Source organism: Podarcis bocagei, assembly GCF_964188305.1.
Source record: "Podarcis bocagei genome assembly, chromosome: 2".
Classification (NCBI taxonomy): domain Eukaryota; kingdom Metazoa; phylum Chordata; class Lepidosauria; order Squamata; family Lacertidae; genus Podarcis; species Podarcis bocagei.
The window spans coordinates 60,186,113-60,210,767 of record NC_138126.1 but is presented as its reverse complement, the minus strand read 5'-3'; the positions used below and the strand labels follow the sequence as shown (position 1 = coordinate 60,210,767).

General features: G+C 46.5%; 1 protein-coding gene across 4 annotated transcripts in view; it reads left to right on the top strand.

Moving 5' to 3' along the window:
- The window catches only part of BSN (bassoon presynaptic cytomatrix protein), a 206,362-nt gene that overhangs the window by 157,828 nt on the left and 23,879 nt on the right, over positions 1 to 24,655 (top strand). For all 4 annotated transcript variants that reach the window (XM_081185800.1, XM_081185801.1, XM_081185798.1 and 1 more), the window contains exons 4-5: positions 10,018 to 10,446; positions 15,518 to 22,369. In XM_081185800.1, coding sequence (XP_081041926.1) covers positions 10,018 to 10,446; positions 15,518 to 22,369 — 7,281 coding nt within the window. The remainder of the gene's footprint in view (positions 1 to 10,017; positions 10,447 to 15,517; positions 22,370 to 24,655) is intronic.

The window sequence follows — 24,655 nt, the reverse complement described above, 5'->3', positions numbered from 1 at the left end:
CCCTCACCCCCTCCCATTTCCTCTCCTCTGGGAGATGAAGGGTAAAAACCCCGAAAAGAATCTTCTTCATCTTCAGACGTCTCGAACAATTCCCTCCATCGATCGCCGTCCTGGCTCGCTGAATCCTCCTCCTCCTCGGAATCTGTGAACCCCTCCAACTCCTCTTCTTCGTCGGTGGTGGCAAAGTATTTCCTCCGGAACCTCGCTACGGGCTGAGGTTTACGTGGGAACCTCTGATGAAAAGTTTCTATTAAAACTTCGTCATTGACATCCTCTGCCCTAACCCAGGTGTTTTCCGACTCCGGTTCCCCTTCCCACATTACCAAATACTCTACTTGATCTCCCTTCCACCTGGAATCGAGGATCTCCTCAACCTGGTAGCTGTGTTCCTTCTCCTCCATTGCTGGCCCCCTAGTGACCCTCCCTTCTCTGTCTCCTTTATACGGTGACAGCAACGACCTGTGGAAAACTGGGTGCAGCTTCATGTGGTTCGGTAACCGGAGTCTGAAAGCCACTGGGTTGACCTGCTGCGTGACTTCAAATGGACCCAGCCTTTTGGGTCTTAACTTCTTACAACCCCCTTTGAATGGTAACCCTTTGGTTGACAGCCACACCTGGTCCCCCACCCTAATGGTTTCACCTTCCCTTCTGTTTTTGTCTGCCTGCCTCTTATATTCCTCCTTAGCCCTGTTTAAGTTAAGTTGGAGCTGGCGATGGATCGCTTCCATTTCTTCAACGAACTGTTCTGCAGCTGGAACGCTCCAGTTCTCCCCTTCCCCCCCTGGGAAGGCTCGGGGATGGCACCCGTGATTAGCCAAAAAGGGGCTCATTCCCGTGGACACGTTCTCTGCATTGTTGTAGGCAAATTCTGCCAACGCCAGCTTCTCCACCCAATCATTTTCTCTGTCATTCACATAACACCTCAAATACTGCTGGAGGACACCATTAGCTCTTTCCGCCTGCCCGTTGGTTTCTGGATGACGGGCAGTTGAGAAATTAACTTCAACATGCAGTAAGCTCATGAGCTTCCTCCAGAACCTGGAAGTAAATTGTTTCCCTCGGTCTGAAACCACCCTCAAGGGGGGGCCATGCAACCTAAACACATTTTCTACAAACAATTTAGCGGTTTCTTCTGCTGTGACCGCATGTGAGCAGGCTATGAAATGGGCCATTTTAGTTAACAGGTCTACCACAACCATGATGGCTGTTTTCCCTCTAGACCTCGGCAGATCAGTCATGAAATCTATTGCCACTGTTTCCCATGGTCTTTCAGGTGTGGGTAGTGGTTCTAATAAACCTGCCGGTGCCCGCCTCTCCCCCTTGGCTCGTTGGCATTGGTCACACCCTCTCACATACTCCCGCACATCTTCCCTGACCTTGGGCCACCAAAATTCCCTGGTAACCAGCCACATGGTTTTGTGTTGCCCAAAATGCCCTGCTGTGGGGCTATCGTGCAGTTGCTTGAGTACCTTCTCCCTTAATTCCCCTTCAGGTATATATAACGCTCCCTTGTAGTACAACGCCCCGTTTCTCTCCTCAAAACCCCCGGGTTTGTCTCCCTCCCTCCTGAGACCCCTGAGTTTGTCCTGGGCGTATTCATCATGCACTGTTCCCTCTACCAATTCCCTTTGCCCCACCAATACCGCCCCACACACCCAGCGGTCTTCTGGAATGACATGTGTCTCTTCGGGTGCCCCCTCCCCCTCCAAATATTCGGGTTTGCGTGAGAGAGCGTCCGCCCTAACGTTCTCTGGGCCTGGCACGTAACATATCTCAAAGTTAAATTTGGAGAACTCCTGGGCCCATCTCAACTGCCGTTGGTTGAGCACTCGCGCAGTTCTCCAGTACTCTAGATTCTTATGGTCCGTGCACACTTGCACCTTATGTTGTGCCCCAATTAGCAGGTGCCTCCATCTCCGGAAAGCCTCATGAATAGCAAGAAGCTCCCGGTCGTACACCGTGTAGTTCCTCTCGGATTTGTTCAGCTTTCGCGAAAAGAAGGCACACGGTCGCCACTCTGACTCCTCCTTCTCCGGCTGCAGAAGAAGCACCGCCCCTATGGCTCTGTCAGATGCGTCTGTTTCGACCCTCAGCCTTTTTTGTAAATCCACATGCAGAAGTTGTTCTTCAGAGGCGAAGGCCCTTTTCAGTTCCTCAAACGCTCGTCCCGCCTCCGCCGTCCAAACAAACTTCTTTTTACTGCTGAGACAGTCCGTAATGGGCGCCGTCAGGTGGGCGAAGTTTCGGATGAACTTACGATAAAAGTTCCCAAACCCTAGGAACCTCTGCACATCCTTCTTGTCTGCATCCTGAGCCCTTCTCTCCTCCAGCTTCGCCGTCTGCAGCGCCAGTTGGACCTCCAACGCTCGGTATCTGTCTTCCAAGCTTGGACCAGTCCCAACCCCTGCTCCTCCGGTGCCGGCTGGGTCGCTCATGATGCTTTCTCCTGCACAGGCAGCGTACAGAGACTGTCAGACTGCTGTGAGGGGATGATTAGCTGCTTGTGCGTAAAAGCGTACTCCCTCAGAGTTTGTGCGGCTCCACAAACCTCTGTGCATGACAGAGCTCCTCAGACATGTCTGCTCTAGTCACTCGTAGAGTCTGACAGTGGCTGCCGGCGGAAGCGCTTCCAGCAAAGAAGCTCCTTGACGGAAACGCGTCTCCTGGATTCACGGCGTGACAGTTTCCGGCGAGGCATGGGTCTCCCCACGGGCGCCTCAGATACTTCCCCACTGTTCTCACTGGAAGCGTCTCTGAGCCCTCCCTCCTGCTCGCATTCCCTCAGAGATTCACTCCTCCCCCTGCTGGTTCCTGCCTCAGCTGTTGAGTCTCTTTCTTCCTCCCTGAGACCCTCCACCACCTGATGCTCCGATGGCAGTTCCCTGACACTATGCAATATTTTTCTTTACAGCATTGGACTTTCCTTTCGCTTCCAGGCATATCCACAACTGAGTGTCCTTTCGGCTTTGGCCCAGCCGCTTCATCAGCTCTGAATCTACTTGTACTTGTCCTCCGCTCTTCCTCAGTAGCATGTTGGATCTTGGGTGGCTCTGCACGGCATAGCTCATAGCTTCTCTGAGTTATTCAAGCCCCTTCACCACGGCAAGACAGTGGCTGGTTTTAGTTTTATCCTATTTATTTTAAACTCAGCTGTTGTTTAAAATGATTGTTTATTTTGTGCAAGATAGTTCATAAGTATGTCTGCAAAAAAAATAAAAAAATGAAGCCAAGCCACACTAGACTTGTTGGGTTGTGGGAGCTTTCCTCTCATAGCTAGAATCAGCAGCTTGGGTTTAGATTTCCAATAGCAGTCAGAAACAAGCATCTGTGAGTATTTTGTGTTTTTATCTTGTATTTTTATGCTGTGATAAATAAATACAGTGGTATATCAGTTTAAGAACAGTCCTGTTTAAGAACTATTCGGTTTACAAACTCCGCAAAACCGGAAGTAGTGTCCCGGTTTGCAAAATTTACCTCAGTAAAGTTTAGAACAGAATAGTGGAAGAGCACCGGCGGCGGGAGGCCTCATTAGGGAAAGCACACCTCGGTTTAAGAACAGTTTTGGTTTAAGAACGGACCTGGAACGGATTAAGTTCGTAAACCGGGGTACTACAGTAAATATTTTCCTTGTGTGTAAGCAAGTTGAGGCTGAGCCAAAATGAAGTAGGGGAAGTTGTTTTATCCTGTCACCTAGGGCTAGATGGGCAGTCAAACATCTGAAGGTATCACATGGTGACAATGGTGGTTTTAGGGTATATTCCATTAACATGTTGTTTCCTGTGTAGTTACTTCACTTGCTTAATGTACGCTTCCATCCAGTTACCTGTCTTCTTCCTATTTCCACCCCCACCCCTTTAGCTGCATTGGGATATTTGAGCTGAGCCTTAGCATTGACCTGAATAAAGGAAAGAGCCTGTTACATTAATTATATAGTCCCCGAGGAGAATGAATGCAGCAGGATTTTCAAAATGACGCTCTCATCATTTTAACTGTGCGTTTACCTTCCCACATGACAGGGTGATGGCAGGAAATGGCTTGTGTTATGTTCTCAACAGATTTGCCACAGAATCTCAGGGACATCCAAGCATGGCTTCAGCCCTACTCTTTATCTATTTATCCGGATAGTTAAAATGCTCAGTGTACCATTTCTAAATCGCAGGAGTATGAAAGAAAGAACAGAAGCCTCGTATCAAAAGGCATAAGCCTATACATATCCATAAATAAACATGACAGGCATCCAGTCCACTGCTGCCTTTTCAGTATGAGAAAACTGAAAGCCCTGCGTGGAGGGGAAACAGATACAAACAGATTGTAAGGGAAGACAAACAGGAGGAGAGTATCTGTACTGGATCAACATCCTACAGTCCAGTGTGTTTCCTTGTGAGGCCCACCATATCTTATGAGGTGGATGTGGCTTCCCTTCTGTAGTTCCATATGCCTCACACATCACAGTCAAAGAGCTGGCTTATTCGTTAAAGTGAACATATAAACACACTGTCCCATTGCCTTTTCACTGCTTCCTTAGGATTGCCAGTTCACAATGCTGCAGTAAAGACAGAATCCACAGGTGGAAAATTATCCATCTAACTATTAAAAGGATTGGAGACTCCTCAGGGACTAGACTCAGAAAAAAATAGGCTACCTAACTCCCCAGTCCATAGTCCCACAATCCATTTTCTCAGGCTTCTCTTTTCCCCCTCAAGTTCATGTAGTACTCTCTATTAATTGCACACTTTTCCCATGGTTATAATACATGAGGGTCCAAAGTGAGCCTTGCAGAATGCCATGCCTTGTGCGGAGCAACAGGCTGCCAGAACCATCCTCTGGCCCATCAGGCAAGAGTGGAACTACTGGAAGCTAGTCCAGAAGGATTCTATGGTCATTGGTACTGAATACCTCAGTATGTGGTGTGCCAGAAGGTGTCATATGAAGTCAGATCTGTATGAGAGAAATATATGGTTGTAAAATGAAATCTTGAGGTTGGAAAGGGCATGTTAATATTAACATTGGGGACACAAACATCATTATGTTTCTCCACCTCTCCTATAGCCCATCATCCAGCAGACTTAAAAAGCCCTCATTATAGAGAATCATCCTCTTGGTAAAATACAGTTTAGATTCTGCATTTCAGAGCTAAAAATAAAAGAACAAGAGAAGAATTTCAGCTGTTATGCATGCAGCAGATGCACTGCACACAAGGGAGCCATTATGAGTGGAATAAGTGAATGCAATTAACAGCGCTGAAGTGACTAAGCATTCCATATAAAATCACTATGGATCAAAGTGAAGCTACTTGTGCATTTGAAATGGCATCTTTAGCAACAGGAAACAAAATACCAAGTAATTTTTCTTAATTTTAGGACATAGAATCATAGAATCATAGAGTTGGAAGAGACCACAAGGGCCATCGAGTCCAACCCCCTGCCAAGCAGGAAACACCATCAGAGCACTCCTGACATATGGTTGTCAAGCCTCTGCTTAAAGACCTCCAAAGTAGGAGACTCCACCACACTCCTTGGCAGCAAATTCCACTGTCGAACAGCTCTTACTGTCAGGAAGTTCTTCCTAATGTTTAGGTGGAATCTTCTTTCTTGTAGTTTGGATCCATTGCTCCGTGTCCGCTTCTCTGGAGCAGCAGAAAACAACCTTTCTCCCTCCTCTATGTGACATCCTTTTATATATTTGAACATGGCTATCATATCACCCCTTAACCTCCTCTTCTCCAGGCTAAACATGCCCAGCTCCCTTAGCCGTTCCTCATAAGGCATCGTTTCCAGGCCTTTGACCATTTTGGTTGCCCTCCTCTGGACACGTTCCAGTTTGTCAGTGTCCTTCTTGAATTGTGGTGCCCAGAACTGGACACAGTACTCCAGGTGTGGTCTGACCAGAGCAGAATACAGTGGCACTATTACTTCCCTTGATCTAGATGCTATACTCCTATTGATGCAGCCCAGAATTGCATTGGCTTTTTTAGCTGCCGCGTCACACTGTTGGCTCATGTCAAGTTTGTGGTCAACCAAGACTCCTAGATCCTTTTCACATGTACTGCTCTCAAGCCAGGTGTCACCCATCTTGTATTTGTGCCTCTCATTTTTTTTGCCCAAGTGCAATACTTTACATTTCTCCCTGTTAAAATTCATCTTGTTTGTTTTGGCCCAGTTCTCTAATCTGTCAAGGTCGTTTTGAAGTGTGATCCTGTCCTCTGGGGTGTTAGCCACCCCTCCCAGTTTGGTGTCATCTGCAAATTTGATCAGGATGCCCTTGAGTCCATCATCCAAGTCGTTGATAAAGATGTTAAATAAGACCGGGCCCAAGACAGAACCCTGTGGCACCCCACTAGTCACTCTTCTCCAGGATGAAGAGGAACCATTGATGAGCACCCTTTGGGTTCGGTCAGTCAGCCAGTTACAAATCCACTGAGTGGTAGCAGAGTCAAGACCGCATTTTACCAGCTTCTTTACAAGAATATCATGGGGCACCTTGTCAAATGCCTTACTGAAATCAAGGTAGGCTATATCCACTGAGTTCCCTTCATCTACCAGGCTTGTAATTCTGTCAAAAAATGAGATCAGGTTAGTCTGACATGACTTATTTTTCAGAAATCCATGCTGACTATTGGTGATCACAGCATTCCTTTCTAGGTGCTCACAGACTGTTTGCTTAATGATCTGCTCCAGAATCTTCCCTGCTATTGATGTCAGACTGACTGGGCGGTAATTATTTGGGTCCTCTCTTTTCCCCTTTTTGAAAATAGGGACAACATTTGCCCTCCTCCAGTCTGCCGGGACTTCGCCTGTTCTCCAGGATTTCTCGAAGATGACTGCCAGTGGTTCTGAGATCACATCTGCCAGTTCTTTTAATACTCTTGGATGCAGTTCATCTGGCCCTGGAGACTTGAATACATCTAAACTAGCCAAATATTCTTGTACTGTCTCCTTAGTTATTCTGGGCTGTGTTTCCTTTGCTGAATCATTTGCTTCAAATTCTTCAGGTCGGGCATTGTTTTCTTTATCGGAGAAGACTGAGGCAAAGAAGGCATTGAGGAGTTCAGCCCTTTCTGTGTCCCCTGTTTGCATTTCACCATCTTCTCCTCTGAGTGACCCCACTGTTTCTTTGTTCTTCCTTTTGCTACGAACATACCCATAAAAGCCTTTTTTGTTGCTTTTAACCTCTCTAGCAAGCCTGAGTTCATTCTGTGCTTTAGCTTTTCTGACTTTGTGTCTACACGTGCTGGCTATTTGTTTGAATTCCTCTTTGGTGGTTTCCCCCCTTTTCCATTTTTTGTACACATCCTTTTTTAATCTTAATTCAGTTAAAAGTTCTTTAGATAGCCACCCTGGCTTCTTTAGGCACCTTCCATGTTTCCGTCTCATTGGTATTGCCTGACGTTGTGCTTTTACTATCTCCCTCTTAACAAACTCCCAGCCGTCATGAACTCCCTTTCCTTTTAGTATTGCTGTCCATGGGATCTCACCCAGCACTTCCCTAAGTTTTATGAAGTCGGCTTTCTTAAAGTCAAGAAATTGAGTCCTAGTATGCTTGGCTGCTCCTTTCCGCTGTATAGTAAACTTCAGAAGAGCATGATCACTCGCGCCTAATGATCCTTCCACTTCTACCCCACTAACCAGGTCATCAACATTGGTTAGGACCAGATCTAAAATGGCTGTTCCTCTTGTTGCTTCTCCCACTTTCTGGACAATGAAGTTGTCTGCAAGGCCAGTGAGGAATCTGTTTGACCTTATGCTCTTGGCTGAGTTTGACGCCCAACAAATATCCGGGTAATTGAAGTCCCCCATTACTACTATCTCCCTTCCTTTTGCATGCTTGGCCATCTGTTCCAGGAAGGCATCATCTATGTCCTCCGTTTGGCTTGGGGATCTATAGTAAACTCCCACAATGAGGTCTCTGTTATTCTTCTCTCCCTTAATTTTGACCCAAATGCTCTCACATTGGCTTTGAGGTTCTAAATCTTGGATGGAGGGGGTTCCCTCCCCCATGTATTATTCTGAAAAATTATGCCTTGTCTACTACATGTTTTCAGAGAAAGACATTGCATAGAACCTCATGATTTTAAGCTGCTTCTGTTGAGGGACAAGATGCTGATTTCATATTAATATTATCTCTTTGATCACTGCGGTGTTTCAGTTAGCTTGTTGAGATACATCTTGAACTTGACTTGGTGAAAACATTAAGCAAACATTTGGGTCCCCAACTAATATCCAAACAATAACTTTTGCAAATGCATATATATTGGATGGAGATAAAGCAGTTGTGAAATGCTGCCTTTCTTCATTACAAAGAGAAATCACAGCCTGCCAGACACATGGACATTGATAGCACCTTGCACAGAAGCAACCACTGTGATGCAGACAAGAAGGACCCAGAAACTGAGAGGCTGCAATGTTCCCCATAGATGGCTATTTGAAAGCTTTTGCTTCTATCTGCAAATAGCCATCCTTTTGAATTATCTATCAAAAGTGGGGAAAGGGTAGTCAGTGTAGTGTAGTGTCCAGGCAGCTTCTTTGGGAGGTTTCCCTGTTGGGGTTTTTCATACTGCTGTGGATATGCTGTAACTGGATGCAGAGCTGATCTGAATCTTAAACTTTGTCATGGTGGTACAGGCAGAGATGGAGGAGGTTGTGGGAAGTATTCTTTGGCTCTCAGTTGAGTTTGATGTGTTTTAACACGCACCGTCTCTTTTGTCGCCATAATGCCATGCTAACAACACTGCTCATCTTTGGCTCTTCCATTGGAAATGCACCAGTGTAATATTATGACAACATAGCTCTGCTGTTATGCTGATGTAGGGTCCTTACCTGTATGAAATGTCTAGCATCTGGTGTCATGGGGCACCTCCTCAAATCCTAAACTCCCCGGCTTGCATAAATTGAACACAGAAGAAAAAGCTGATAATTACTTTGTTGTAGTGTCGTCGTTTTTTAGCTGCAAAGCATTCCACAGGCAAATATATTTTTATATTTTCACAACTTGCTGACACATCACTTTTTGGTGCACTTTTATTAGACCAAATCATGCAAAATTTACACCAATAGAACTGAGTCTTTGCATTCCTATTCCACCCATCCTCATCACAATGTAGGCTTTATTAAGTTTTTGTCTCATAAGGAGTACACTCTTTACTCAAGACCTATAATGCATCCCATAATGCTTTGATGAACGTGATTTATATCTGTTCTTCTGGTTGATGTCCACATAGTTCAGAATCCATAAATACTTCGGGCATGGCACCGTCAGAAATAGCTGTTCTGTCTTAAGATTGTTTGGCTAATTTTGTTTGTTTCTTCTTTTTTACATGGTCTCTGGAGCATTAAATGGCAATCCTCTGCAGCCATTACCCTTCCTTTTGATGATAAAGGCTTTTCTGCACTAAAAAGAATAATAAAAATAAATATTTGATGTTCATTTTCAGTTGCTGTTGTTAACAATATTAATCATGAATCCAAATAAGCCTAATAAGCCTTGTTTGACCTGACAGCAATCCTGGGAGGCTGGTCAATGTTAATCCCATTTTAGAGATGGTGAATTGAGGCTGCCACACTCTGACTTGCCCAAGGCCTCCTGTCCATGACTGAGTTATAATTTGAACATCTAAGGCTAGGGGAAGGGTTATAGGTTTGCATGCAGAAGGTCCAACATTCATTTCCCCAGCATCTCCAAGTGAGGCTGGGAATGTTGCATGTCTGAAACCCTAGAGAACTGCTGCTAACTAAGCTAGATGGATCAACGGCCTATCTGTCCAAGGTTGTAATCTTATGTGCACTGACCTGGGAGTTAGCCCTACTGAATTCAATAGGATTTACATCAGTCCATTAGAGCATGGCAGTTTGGGGGTTACAACAAAATCTGCTTTCCTCCACATAATGTAAAGTGGAAATAATTATGTTTAACTCAAAGAGAAGAAATATGTTGCATTCCATAGGAGAGGTATCTTCATGCTGATCTTGAATGAAATGTGGATTTCATCCCTGTTTGTTTGTTTTTTCCATCTTATTTCAGAAAAATGAATGGCTGTGTTTGAACTGCCAAACTCAGAGGCTGCTAGAAGGAAGCCTAGGAGACCCTGCTCCAATGCCACTGCCTGCTCCAAAGCAACAGCCAACTGGATCCCCTCGACACCAACCCGGAGGAATTGGTCAGCAACAGAGAGGAGCTCCTCAGCAACCTGAAATGTCAGCTCCTCACGACAGGCACCTTTCACAAGCAAACCATCTCAGGACTTCAGAACCGAGCAAATTACCAACCACTGTCCAAGACAGAAAGCCTCCTGCTCCATCAGAAGGAAAGCCACTGCCCAAACTATCCGAAGAGCCTCCCAAAGCTTCTGAAAGTCCATTGCCAAAGGGGAAAACTATGGCCACAAAACCAGAAGCGGATATCAAAGATAGCACGACCGTATCTGAGTCTCAGAAAACACGAGAACAGGAGGTAAGCATCGCTCCACTGGACACAATGGTTTAGTTATAAGAGGTTTCTTTTGAGTAGCTGATACCCAACCTAAAAGCCAACAGGAGACAGTTTATTAAAGTGTTTTTAGCTTGCAGTCAGGCAGGGGATGATAGAGACATGGTCTGCTATCCAACAGGCCTCTTCGCACAAATGCACCATATTTGCAGAAGTCTCTCTTGAGGTTTTTTCCCCCTTGCCAAGATTCGTTCCTCCACTTCATTGCTTGCTATTTTTTAAAACATCCCTGGATTTTCAAAACACTAATGCCTCGAAGCATAACTGGATTGAACATATACTAGTTTCAAAAATGTATGGAGTTAATTTCAAGAGTCTTCTTAATAAATTAATGGAGAAAGCATGATTATTTTTGGGTGACATTATACTTTAACATCAACAACATAGGCCACTGTAACTGTAACAACATAGGCTTTTGTGTTGTAATCAGAAGCACATCACCAGGTGAGGTGGAGATGAAGGTGCTGAGATGGTGGGGAGGTCAGCATAGTGCAAACTCATTGGCAGAGCCAATGTGTTGCTCCTGCTGGTGTGTTTGCATCTACCCACTGCCTCCTCCTCTGCCTCCAAATAAGCCACAGTGGGTCACCTGCCAGAAGCTTGTGTAGTGGCTCTACCCTAGCTGGCAACTTTCTTCCAGTTGTAATGCTTTAGTCCAAATGCAAGAACTGCCTTTCTGGATCAGACCAAGCAGGACATGAAGGTGCTTGTTATTTGTCTCCAGCATCTTTCATAAGTGTACCTCTTATGCACAGAGAGGTTTCACCTATCACAGCACTGTTTGTTTGTGGGACCAAGCACAGTAGGCCAGTGACCCTGCTGGGTGGTTTGTAATAGCAGAAATGATGACAAGACAAGAGTGTTTGTTTATGCACAGTGATTTAAGGCATGTTTTACAGAGAAGACCTTTTAGAGAGTCTTTTTCCTTCCTTCTGACCCTAGTGTAATGCCTCTGCAGCCTTAGGTTCAAACTACATGTTACACTCATATGTATGTAGTTGCATCCTAATAGACCTCTTTATGTTTTAAACACAGCTTTTGTGTGGGTGTGTGGCGGGGGTTATCCAGCAAAAGCCGGTAGGAGTCAAAATGGCTACCTGTGAATAACATTTGCACCTGTGAAGTCAGTGTCTGTTCCTTTTTAATAGCATTCGCTATTGGGTAATAATAGGGGTTACCGAGATCTAGCAGAGTTTAGCAGAGAGAATGAAAGTGCGAGCAGAGGAGGTGGAGTGTTAGGTGCCACCTGCACAGTGTGAGGCTAATTGTGAGATGCTCCAGAGAAAAAACAAAGGTGAAATTGAGTGCTTGAGGGATAAGTGAAAAGCTCTTGCTAGCAGAAGAAGCGGAAAGGTGGAAAGAAGGAAGAGAGAGTGCAGAGGGCAAGGCCCCAATACTCAACATCAAAATGTCATTTTGACGTTTCCTCTTTCCCCTCTCCTGGCTCCTCCCAGGATGGACAGCAAAGATACTTCCCAGAGGACTTTACAGCAAGCTGGTGTTTCTGCTGTTCTTTATACAGACTCTCTTTGCTTCTGCTTTTAATCAATTGTTCACATTGACTAATTTCAGTTTACTACAGCTGAAGGATCTGCCTTCTCAGTCCCCCTGAACTGCAAGTAGGGAGTAAGCATTAGCCTAGATGACATTTAACACTAATTTGGTTAGGGCTTTGTGGGAATCTCCAGTTATGCAATACCAATCCTGCTGCCAATGCTTTGATTGGGGTATTGATTAAAAACAAAGTTTTATTTGTGCCACTGTCCCTTGCCTCAATCCCTTGGGCTTTCTCTGCAAAATTGTCAGCCCCTGAAATTAAACTCCACAGAGTGGTTGCTGCCTCCAGAGACACTGATTAGCTGGTCTTTTGTCCTCTCTTGTTATTTTGTCACCTGGTCTTGGCATCTGAAGTGCAGGAATTAAGATCTTCAGCCTCTTGCTATTCAGGGCATGAATAAAATTCCCTTCTTGATCTCAAATTCTAATTATAAGTTCCACAAGTTCTGTGTGAAGATTTAAAATATTCACTGCTGTATGTGGGATTTCAGTCACCATAAACTTTACTGGAGCCCTGGGAATAAACATAACGCTTAGCTGAACTGCAGCAACATTTCTGAAATGCCCTTTTCGACGCATTTTTGCTGTGAGGAATTTGTAGAAAAGAATGGAGGTGGAGTTTGTGCCACACAATCACAATGCCTTCTTTCTCAAACAAAGACAAATGTCCATCAGGTATTTGCATGGGTGGAGCACAAGGTGGAGCGAGACTGCAAAGGAGCAGAAGGGTAAGTATTTTTAGGGGAGGGCAGAATATGGAGCAGGATCCTCACTTTTGCTCTATTTATAGAGGCTGGCAGCCTGCAGGAAGCTGCTGAATTACTGGGGCAGAAGAGGCTCATTATATTTTATCCTAGGCATGAGCAAAGAAACCCTTAAGAGAGAGTGAGCAAAGGTGGGTGGTGTGAAAGGAAGAGGAAAGCTAATATTGAGTGATGCATATTTTTAGTTTTGAAGGAGCCTACTTTTCCAGCTCTTTGGGCAAATGTTTTGTTTGCTTTTGGGAGGAGGTGTCAGATCATGACTGGCTTGTGGCAGGTTTTGCCAAACACCTATTAAAAAAAACCTAACTCTGTAGTTGCTTGAAAAAAGTATATTGCTTCCAAATTACTCTAATTCTTTGGCATAAGAAGCCTCAGACTGCCTGCAGTTAGTCAGGATTGTCAAATCCTGTCCTGATTATATCAAGGCCCCATTGCCCAAATGTTCTGCACCCTATCCATGAGAATTACATCCTTTTTTTAAATTAAAAAAACCTCCTCTGAAAATTTTTGAATGCAATTTCTCTTTTACCCATTATTTTATGGAGAACGGTTGAAATAAATGCAGAAATTGTAATCACAGGACTAGAACCAACAATGGCAGATTAATTTATTTGCCGCACCAAGAAATTAACAGTGTTGTTAACAGTGCCACATCACTTTATAGTATATTAAAGATATTTAAATAGCCATTAATAGCCATTCTTCCACACCAGAGAATAATGGTCTTTTGACAGCTGGCTGTCAAGTTTGGGATTTTTTTTACAAGTAATATTCTTGACAATTAATCTTCCAGCCCACATTTTCAGAGGTACACACCAAGCAAATATTTGAACAAGTTGAAATAGAGCTGTACACACAAAGTGGGTAGTTGCTGGGGTCACGAACAATGGTGTTCCAAACTTCCCTACAAATGTTCACCAATCTGCAGATTTGTACATGAAAAATAGTCAACTTAGGCATTAATTTTGAAAATAGTGCTTATTAACAACTGTTGGCCATGATAGCTATATGGAAACTCCATGTTCAGAGGTCCTGTATCTCTGAGGACCAGGTGCTGAGGCAATCATACCTAACTTGTGAGCTTTCAGAGGGCCTTCCTGGCTGTTGTTGGTAATATATCACTGGACTAGATAAACCTTGGCCTGGTCCAGCAAGGTAATTCTTGCAGTCTTAACTTGTAGGATTTCAAGGTTTGTGCTCCTTCTTATTGCAAAAGGAACACTTATATTTTCACTAGACTTCAGGCTACAAAAAAAATGCTAGAGCATACAACTTTGGAGCCAACCAGCCTTGGGCAAACCAGATGGTCCTTTTTAAAAGGAAAGGAACCAGCCAATAAGACACTGTCATCTTAGCCCCTGGGTTGACAACAAGAGAGCACAGATTTACAAAACTGCAGAGCCAGCTATTTGGATTTTACAAATGTTTTGTTTGTTCCTAGGGACTTGCTGAAATCCAGACCTGTCAGAAGCAAACAGATGCAGTAAGGGTTAGCATGTTGAAGACTTGGGCTACACTTAGACATAATTTAATTTTTAAAGAAATATCTAAGTGTATAACATGAAATAATAAAGATTTTTTTTAAAGAAAGAGATGTAAATTGATCATAATCAGTGCTGTTTTTCTAGAAAAAGAGGTGCTGGAACTCACCATGCCCACCTGAGAGGTTTTGGAACTGAGTTCTGGCGAGTTCTGGCTGGGGGGAAAAGCCCTGATCATAGTTAATGAATGACAATCAGAGCAATCAGAATAATTCTGATTTTCTTAACACAGAGTTGAGGGGAATCACATTTTCCTAGCAGCAAAATGTTTCAATTTGGGTTCTGGGAAAATATATTGTTTCTCAAAACCAGAAGTGCTTCCTGGAAGGATGACATCTGCAACAAATGACTAAGAGCTGTTCATTTATTAGATTGTAAATGGATTGCGTGAAAGGTCCTGTCCGTCTTGCTTTACTGTCATGAACTTGGCAAGAAGGAATTTTTAATTAAATGCATCATGCAATGATACTTCTTTCATGTTAATTTGCAAGGGTGCCGGATTTTTGTTTCTAAACTTGATAGCTTTGCTTACATTCTTTGACATCTGAGTATTGAGAGAGAGGGTGGGGTGCAAGCTTAAAAATAAATTACCAGTACTTCAGAAGGTCGGCAGTTCGAATCCCCGTGATGGGGTGAGCTCCCGTTGCTTGGTCCCTGCTCCTGCCAACCTAGCATTTCGAAAGCACGTCAAAGTACAAGTAGATAAATAGGTACCGCTCCGGCGGGAAGGTAAACGGCGTTTCCGTGCGCTGCTCTGGTTCGCCAGAAGTGGCTTAGTCATGCCGGCCATATGACCCGGAAGCTGTACGCCGGCTCCCTCGGCCAATAAAGCGAGATGAACGCCGCAACCCCAGAGTCGGTCACGACTAGACCTAATGGTCAGGGGTCCCTTTACCTTTTTACTTGCTTATGACTCCTGAGTTTAGGAGCCCTTCCCTTCTTAATTTTTAAAATTATTTTTAAAGTGAGGGATAACACTTTTGTTACTTGCTAAATTGTGGCTATTGTGTTGTAGTTTTTTTTCCTTCAAATTTTGAGGGTTTTATGTCCCGTCATGATGTCCAAGTTAATTATAGCTCAGGATTTCTGCAAGCCTGTGTGATAAACTGGATTGTGCTCATAAAAGTCTCTTTTAATGGCATCTAATGGAATTTGTTTTCTCTTCTTTTGTAGGAATCCAGTAAGCCTTATCCACCAGACCTGTCTCGTAGCCCTCAAAGCTTGAGTGACACTGGCTACTCATCTGATGGCATATCCAGTTCCCAGAGTGAGATCACGGGCTTAGTGCAGCAAGAAGGAGAACAACTAAACGAAACTGGAATTGTAGAGCCGAGCCCTCCAAGTCCTTCAGAACTCACTAAGCTGGAAAGCAGTATGCGGCCCCTACTGGAGTCCAAGGGGCTGGCTCAGGAGCCAACAGACAGAGGTAAAACATACCACGAATTACGAGAGGAGCAGAGGGAAAGGCAGAGGCCACGGTCCCTTTCTATCACCCCGGAAGCCTTTGATTCTGATGAGGAGCTAGAAGATATCATGGAAGAAGATGAAGACTCTCTAGAATGGGAGAACCAGAAGGAGCAGAGGGACAGCATGGAATCTTCAGATGACTTCGGCAGCAAGCTACGCCACGACTATGTGGAAGACAGCAGCGAAGGAGAGTTCTCCATCGTACCAACAAGGCAGAAAAGCAAAGAACCTGCAATGACTGACGAAGAGTTCATGAGAAGGCAACTCCTGGAGATGAGCGCAGAGGAAGATAACCTGGAGGAGGAGGAAGAATACGATCGTGTAAAATATAGCGTTGCAAAAAACGGGCACAAGCCTGACTCGGAGAAAAGCAGGGAGGCCGCCTTATCCAAGAGACGCCTGCCTCACAGCTCCGGCAGCATATATGAGGAGGAAAGAAAAGAGCTGGAAAGTACTGAGGGGGAAGACATGGCTGCATCTCAGGGAGGTTTGCGGCGTTTCAAAACCATTGAATTAAACAGCACTAACAACTATGGCAGAGACATGGAGATCAGCCAAGAGGCAGACATCAGCCTGGACAGAGAACCTGAACTGGAGATGGAAAGCCTGACGGGATCCCCAGAAGACAGGTCAAGAGGCGAATATTCTTCCACCTTGCCAGCAACAACACCCAGTTACACATCAGGAACCTCCCCCACCTCCATCTCTTCCCTGGAGGAGGACAGCGATAGCAGCCCTAGTCGCAGGCAGAGGCTGGAGGAGGTCAAGCAGCAGAGGAAAGCCCGGCATCGCTCCCACGGACCTCTGCTGCCAACCATAGAAGATTCCTCCGAGGAAGAAGAGCTGCGGGAGGAAGAGGAGCTCTTGCGAGAACAGGAAAAAATGCGAGAAGTAGAACAGCAGCGCATCCGAAGCACGGCTCGGAAAACAAAGAGAGATAAAGAAGAGCTGAGGGCACAGAGGAGGAGGGAAAGGTCTAAAACGCCACCCAGCAATCTGTCTCCCATTGAAGATGCATCACCCACCGAGGAACTGCGTCAGGCTGCAGAGATGGAGGAACTGCACAGATCTTCCTGTTCAGAATATTCTCCTTCCATTGACTCTGAGGCAGAGGGGTTTGATGTCATTGCCTCCAAGCTGTACAAGTCTGGCAGTGAGTACAACCTCCCAACATTTATGTCCCTCTATTCTCCAACAGAAAAAACTGCTGGCTCTGGTTACCCCTCCAACAAGCCCCTGAAAAGTGCGGAAGAAGCTTATGAAGAGATGATGAGGAAGGCAGAAATGTTTCAGAAGCAGCAACCATCCCAGCAAAGCGTCTCCTACAGTAACACCTTCCAGCAAGTAGGCTATCGTGGTTCAGAAGGCCAAAATAATTTCGAATACCAATACATAGATGACTACAGCTATGACGGCCGGAATTTAGACTCCTCTCAAGCAGACTATCAGAACGAACTTTCCAAATCTGGGGCAGTTTATGAAGAAATCCTTCAGACATCACAGAATATCTCTAGGATGCATCAATCCTCTTCTCTGGATTTGACCCTTGAACAGGAAGTAAAGAAGAAAGGGCGAGAAGATGCTTATCAAGAAAAGCAGTTTCTGAATGCAGAGAGTGCTTATGAAAGTGGCCCACTCACTCCTGGGACAAGCCCAACCCAGTTGTCTGCTCCTGTCTCCTTTTCCTCCACTGAAAGCAGCGCAGGCAGAATAATCCCTGATGTTCGAGTCACTCAACATTTCGCAAAGGAGAGTCAGGAGCAGCCAAAGCTTCATAGCTCACCCACAGCACCTAGTTCAGTTTCAAAGAGCGTAACAACGCCCTACACATATGCTAAAGGAACTAGCACTGTCACCACTGTTGTTTCCAGTCCTGCAAGTGCACCACGAATCTACAGCTCTCCGACTTCTCTGAGCGGCTCAGATGCACCATCCGTGTCCACTACTAGCCGAAGTTATACTCAAACAAAAGTAACAGCCAGCTATGGTTGTCAAACAGAAAATATTTCCAGGGTCAGGAGCGTTGCAGAGATTAGTGGGCCGTCAGCAAGAGAGAAACTCCAAAGCATGACTGACAAGTCCACTGGACCCATGTCGACACCTAAAACATATTCCTACTTCAAAAGCTCAAGCCCACCACTTTCCCCTTCTTCTCCTACTCAGAGCCCCACTCATTCTGTTCCTAGAGCTGGGGTGCCACCCAGTTCAGGGATGGGGGTTAAATCAACTGCAGAGTTTTCCACCCAAACCCATAGCCCGGTTCTCGCCTACGATGCCCCCACGACTACCGCTATGTCAACCTCTTCTCCAATGGTAGCTCAAGGAACACAAACTCCCTACCGATCGAGTTCCCCTCGCCTTGCTCGGCAACAATCATCACAAGAATCTCCCTTTATGGTCATCACATTAGCAGCGGATGCAGCCATTCAGACCAAGCCGATTGGCGTAAGTTCCTCCATTTCACCAGCCTCCTCTCCAACTCGGCAAGGCCGCCAGCATAGCTACAGTCAAACAGTAATCCATGCAGCGCAACTCCAACAAGAGCAGCTGCAGTCCACTTACACAAAGACCCAATCAGCTTTCGAAAGAGCCTCTGCTCCTAGTGCTGCAATGCAGAAAGTGCAAACAACTGCTGCCGACAGCATGCCTGGTGTGTATAGCTGGGGAACACTGCCTGCAGAGAACATTTCTTTGTGTCGGATATCATCAATACCTGGGACATCCAGAGTAGAACCTGGACCCAGAGCAGTTGGTAGTAATATTGTGGACCTGCGGACTGCAATAAAGTCAGCTCCAATCATTATAACAGACCAAGGGATGGATCTCACATCCCTAGCTACGGAGAGCAGAAAATACTGCCTCACTATGGACCAGTCACCAAGTCGGCAGTCTAGCACCATCCAACCCTTAATTATCAACCTTAATGCCCAGGAACAGCCCCATGCTATCATAAGCACAGCCACCACAGTCAGCATCACTGTTGCATCTTCCATGCTTGTGTCTCAGCCAAAGCATCCTGCGGTCTATGGAGACCCTTTCCAGAACAGAGTGGACTTTGGTCAAGGGACGGGGAGTCCTGTCTGCCTGACACACATTAAGCAGGTAGAACAAGCAGTTCAGACTGGTACCTTCAGAGGAGTTGCAAGCGGCACTGGAATTTCTGCTTCTGCAGGCCGTCCGGAAGCTGCAGGTCCCCAGCAAGCGAAATTTGCAAGATACAATTTGCCCAACCAGATGACATCCTTGATGAAAAAAGATGCCCTGATCACTCAGACCAACAATGCACAGAATATTGTGAATGCCATTCCCAGACCATTTCCTCAGGACCAAAGTTCTGAGGTGTATAGAGGGATCCCAGTGGAACTGAAAACTCAGACACCCCCAGTCACCATTGGGACTAAGAAATCCCAGGTTATGATGGTGCAGATGGATGATATTGCAACAGGCCCTGTCACCAAACTCATCAAAGAGGAACCTCCTTCCAATGCCTTGGATCTCACAGGGATGAAGCCTGAAAGTCAAGTAGCATGCTGTGACGTAGTGTACAAATTTCCCTTTGGAGGCAGCTGCACTGGGGCTTTTAACCCTTCTTCCAAGGTGCCAGAGAAAAATGTTGGGGATGCAGGAAGCGCTGACAAACCTAGTGGCCAGTACTATGGCAGCAGAGAACAGGAGGTGGCAGAGGCATATCCTTATCGAGAACAAGCAGCACCAGGGCCTAATCCGTACGAGGAGCACAGGTTCTACCATCATGGCCTGTTTGGGAGACTGTATTCCTCAATGTCAGATACAAACCTTTCTGAAATGGGCTTGAACTATTACCCAGTTAAGGGAGGGCAGCCCTTCAACGCCCCTCCTGGGGATTCCGCTGTGGATCTGACCACCATGAAACCTCCGTACAGCCACAGCTTCACCGAGGGAGGCTACATGGGGCACGGAATGCAGTACGGCTCTTTCTCTGACCTCAGGCAGGCCAGTGACTTGCTGAGCCATTCCTACCCAATGCGGAGATATAGCTCGGCCTCCAATATCTACTCTGACTACAGGTATTCGCTAAGAGGGGACCTGGCAAATTTCCAGGAAGCCAGCCTGGCTCATTATAGCGCCACGACAGCTCGCGAAATCAGCCGAATGTGTGCAGCACTCAACTCTATGGACCAGTACGGTGGCCGGCATACGAACAGCTCAGATCTTCTCCAATATGGACAGTATGGGCCAGGAGGGGGCGGAGGCATCTCGGCCCAGCAGGGTGCCATGAAATCAAACATGATGTACAAGCCAAATTTCCCAGAGTCTGGCCAAGGCTATGGAAACCTAGCCCAGTACAACCTCTCCAGACTTGGAGCTGTCAGACAGGGACTCCCTTCCACGGCCACCGTCCGAGCTGCTGATGGCATGATTTATTCAACCATCAACACACCAATCGCATCAACTCTCCCCATCACTACCCAGCCAGCTTCTGTGCTGCGCCCCATGCTCCGAGGCCTATATAGACCCTATGCCCCAGGCAGTATCACAGCTGTCCCTCTGGCCAGCTTGACCAGAGTGCCTCTAGTTGCTCCCAGGATCCCCCTTGCATCCCAAGGTCTGTACCGTTATCCAGTGCCCAGCAGACTCCCAGCAGCTCCCACATCTTCAGTAATGGAAACACCAATGTATTTGGGGAAGCCTGTTAGCACCACTGCAGCTAGCACTGCTGCCAGTAGCGTAAGCCCAGCACCAGTTTCCAAGCCCTCGGCTCCGACTGCTGTCCCCTTGCAAAGGCCTGAGCAGAAAGGCACCCGAGAGGAGGCTGCTGCAGTGACTTCTGGGGTGCAGAGTACTGTCAGGGATGCCAGCCAAGGACAGCAGCAGCAGCAGCAGCCACCGCCACCGCCGCCTCCACCACCACCACCACCACCACCAACCCAGAAACAGGCTGAAGCTACCCAGCCCAGCATTGCCAGCAAAGCAGCCACAGAAAGGGAAGAAAAGGAGAAGGAGGAAGAGAGGCAGAGGAAGCAGCAGGAGCACATCCTCCAGATTGAGAGGGAGAGAGTCGAGCTGGAGAAACTGAGGCAGATGAGGCTGCACGAGGAGCTGGAGCGGGAGCGAGTGGAGTTGCAGAGGCACAGAGAGAAGGAGCAGCTGCTGATGCACAGGGAGATCCAGGAGCTGCAATCCATAAAGCACCAGGTCCTGCAACAGCAGCAGGAGGAGCGCCAAGTCCAGTTTGTGCTGCAGCGGGAGCAGCTGGCCCAGCAGCGCTTGCAGCTGGAGCAGATCCAACAATTGCAGCAGCAACTGCAGCACCAACTGGAGGAGCAGAAGAGGCAGAAGAGCACCTTCCCTCCCGTATGTGACCCATCGGGTAGGCTCCCTCCCCAGGCCGCGTCAGAGATCACCATAGAAATGCAGCGGACCCTTGCTCAAAATGGGCAATACTGGCCACCCATGAACCAAGCATTTATAGCTACTGCGGCCCCAGGGCAAGACGGGCAAGGGCAGCCTCGCTACCCTGGACTCCAGAGGCCTCTCACCAACTCAGCCTCTGAAATGTCCCTGCAGACGGAAGACCAGTGGGAAGCTGGTCGGGGGATCAAGAAGAGGAACTCCATGCCGCGCCTCCGGGATGCTTATGACAAGGAGCCAGGCCACGAGCCATATGTTGCCGTGAAGAAGATCACAGACAGCAGTGTGCAGACGGATGAGGAAGATGGGGAGGAGCGCTTCTATGCATCCCGCCGCCGGCGGACCCGGCGCAGCACCGACTGTAGTGTGCAGACGGACGAGGAAGACAATGGCGAGTGGGAGCAGCCCGTGCGGCGCCGGCGCTCCCGCTTTTCGCGGCACTCAGACTCCAACGCAGAAAGCAAGCCAGACTCTTCAGCCAAAGGCACGGCTAGCATAGCGATCCAGACCATCAGCCACTGCTCTGTGCAAACTGAACCTGACCAGCTCCACCGAGTGTCCCCTTCCATCCACATCACCACCCCTGACCCCAAGGTGGAGATCGTGAAATACATCTCTGCCCCTGAGAAGACCCAGCGAGGAGAGAGCCTGGCTTGCCAGACGGAGCCGGAAGCGCAGCCACAGCCAGGCATCGTGATCCCCCAGCTCACTGTGCCTACGACGATTACGCCTTACTCCTCCAACATCCAGATCGTAAGCACAGGCCCCCTGGATCCCCATTCGGTCCGACAGCAGGCCTTGGGGAAGAAGAAGCCCGACCCACTTGAAATTGGCTACCAATCCCACCTGCCGACAGATTCCTTGTCTCAGCTGGTGTCCCGTCAGCCTCCCAAGTCCCCCCAAGTGCTCTACTCCCCAGTCTCGCCCCTGTCCCCACATCGGCTGCTAGAGTCTTCCTTCACAACCAGCGAGAGGCTCAACAAGGCCCACGTGACCCCGCAGAAGCACTTCACAGCTGACACCACCCAGCGCCAGCAGACCCTACCTCGCCCCATCAAAACCATGCAGCGGTCCTTATCTGACCCCAAGCCCATCAGCCCAACATCAGAGGAGTCTGCAAAAGACAGGTTCTCCTTGTATCAGCACGCGTTGCTTCCTGGTAGCCAGGTAAGATTGCCGCTTGTCTGATAACTAAGAGAAGTTTGGTGATATTTCTGCTTTTCTTTTTAAAGGCCCCCGCTTATCACGTAATCACTGTATGCAGCAGGAATGAAGGAGAGCTGCTTTAAAGTCCCCGTGAAGATAAGACACAACAGGCTTATTGGTCACAGCAGGTCCCTCACTCTCCATGTAAAGCTTGTTTTGCAACTTTCTTTACAGACATGCAAGTCAAATGCATGATGCTCTTAAACATGCTCCTCTCCTTCAAGCAGAGTGCCCACATTTTTAAACCCAAAAAATTGCTAAAATAAAATAAAACCATGAAGACACTGAAATAATTATAAAATTGCTTTAAGAATTGGTGAGGTAGTGGACATTGACCAGTAAGTACCCACTGCAGCCAGGAGCATAGGAAGGGGACGGTGGGGGCGGTGCATCCCAGATGTCATCCCTGACGGGGGTGACAAAATCCCCCCTGGGCAGATCACCACCACGGCGATTGCCCCCCCCCCCCCGGGCGGATCGCTGCCATGCCAATCGCCCCTGGGTGCACGGCATGGGTCCGGGTCCCCAAGCGACTAGCTCTGACGCTGACTGCAGCCTGCTTTCACTTGACATGCTGAAAATTTCCAGAACCACTTTTTCAGAGTTCATTTCAAGACATTGAAAGGTATATGCATTTTCTATACAGCAAAGGCACTTCCAAACCACCTTCACTATACTTAAAATGATTCCTCTGTCTTAACCTTTAAGAAATGTATTCCCTCTTACTGGATGTTAATGTGTGGTTTGTATATAAGGCATGAATATATATACAAAGTCCAGGCTATCTGAAAAACTGTATTCCCTCATACGAACCTGCCCAGGTTCTGAGATCTTTAGGTGAGGCCCTTCTCTTGGTCCTGCCACCCTCACAGTTATGCTTGGTGGGGATGCGAGAGAGGGCCTTGGGTAATCCCTCCCTGGAGAAGTTATTACGCCTCCCTCCATGTTGTCCTTCCACTGGCAAGTGAATACCTTCTTATTCCAACAGGCTTTTGGGAACTGTCAGCTTTTAATGAAAGGGCAGGCGCTGTTTTTATTATAATTAGCTGTATGTTTTAAATAGATCTCTGATAGATAGATGGATGGGTAGATAGATATTTAATTTCATTAATGTTTAATTGGTTTTTAATTATTGTATTTTTTTCCTATGCTTTTGGCTATTCTTATTTTGTCCATAAGCCACCTTGAGTCCCTGTCAGAGAAACAGGCAGGGTATGAATACATTTATTATTATTATACCCCACAGCGTGAAAGAATCCACTGCTACTCCTTATGTTCCCAGTATGATATCAGATACTAGAACATCTTCAGGCAATCTACAGACATCTTAAAGAGGGGACCATCACATCTCACTCATACAACATTGCAGATTGACATCCTGGTCTTCAGGAGCAAAGTCTAGTTTTGAATTGCACAGCATCCTTACTGAATTTGTGCAAGAAATACATAATGAACTCCATTCCTAACATATTTTGTATATAAAGTCTTGTGCTTTTATTATACTTCTCAGCTTTTCCTACCTACCAACTGCAGCAATTCTTCTCATGTAGGATTGCATTATGTCTACCCACTTACAGCAATCTCTTTTGCTTCGTTTTTAATATATGTTTGATACTCTGTGGTGTGGTTCAGTATCAGCAAGATACTGAACACACCCAAGTCCAAAATAGCAAGTGCTCCCTTTTCTGCATCCTAAAAACCCATGCAGGCAGAGAAGCTGTGTGTTCTCTCCTGTGCCATCTAGTGGCAATAAAGAAAAATAGCCTTTTGTGCTTTGGGAAAAACATGTTGTTAGCTGCTAAGGAACTCCTATGTGGCATCTCAGAGGAACTTTCCCTTCATTAGTACATATGAAAACAAGACATCCATGTGGGAATTGTCATGAGATCTTTCGCTTTAGTACCTGCCAGGACAGCTGCGCAAGGGAAAATCGTATCACATTCCCTAAAATGTCCATCAACTCACCTTCGTCAGTCATATCCTTTTCTACACAGACATAAGAAATCTATATTTTGTAAAGCAGTTAAATTGAAATGGAAAGGTGCTTCCAGACATTGGGGGGGGGGAGGTTAATCTAGGAAGCATTCTAATTTTCTGGCTCTAGCAGGCTGTACATCTGTATTCTTGCTCTGTCAAGCTATTGTGGTAGGCAACACAGGTTTTCCAGATAGTCTTAGCATTACAGTTTGCAGCTGTAAGAAACCAGTACAAGTGCTAACAAATGTTTTTTATTGCAAAGTGGTTCCA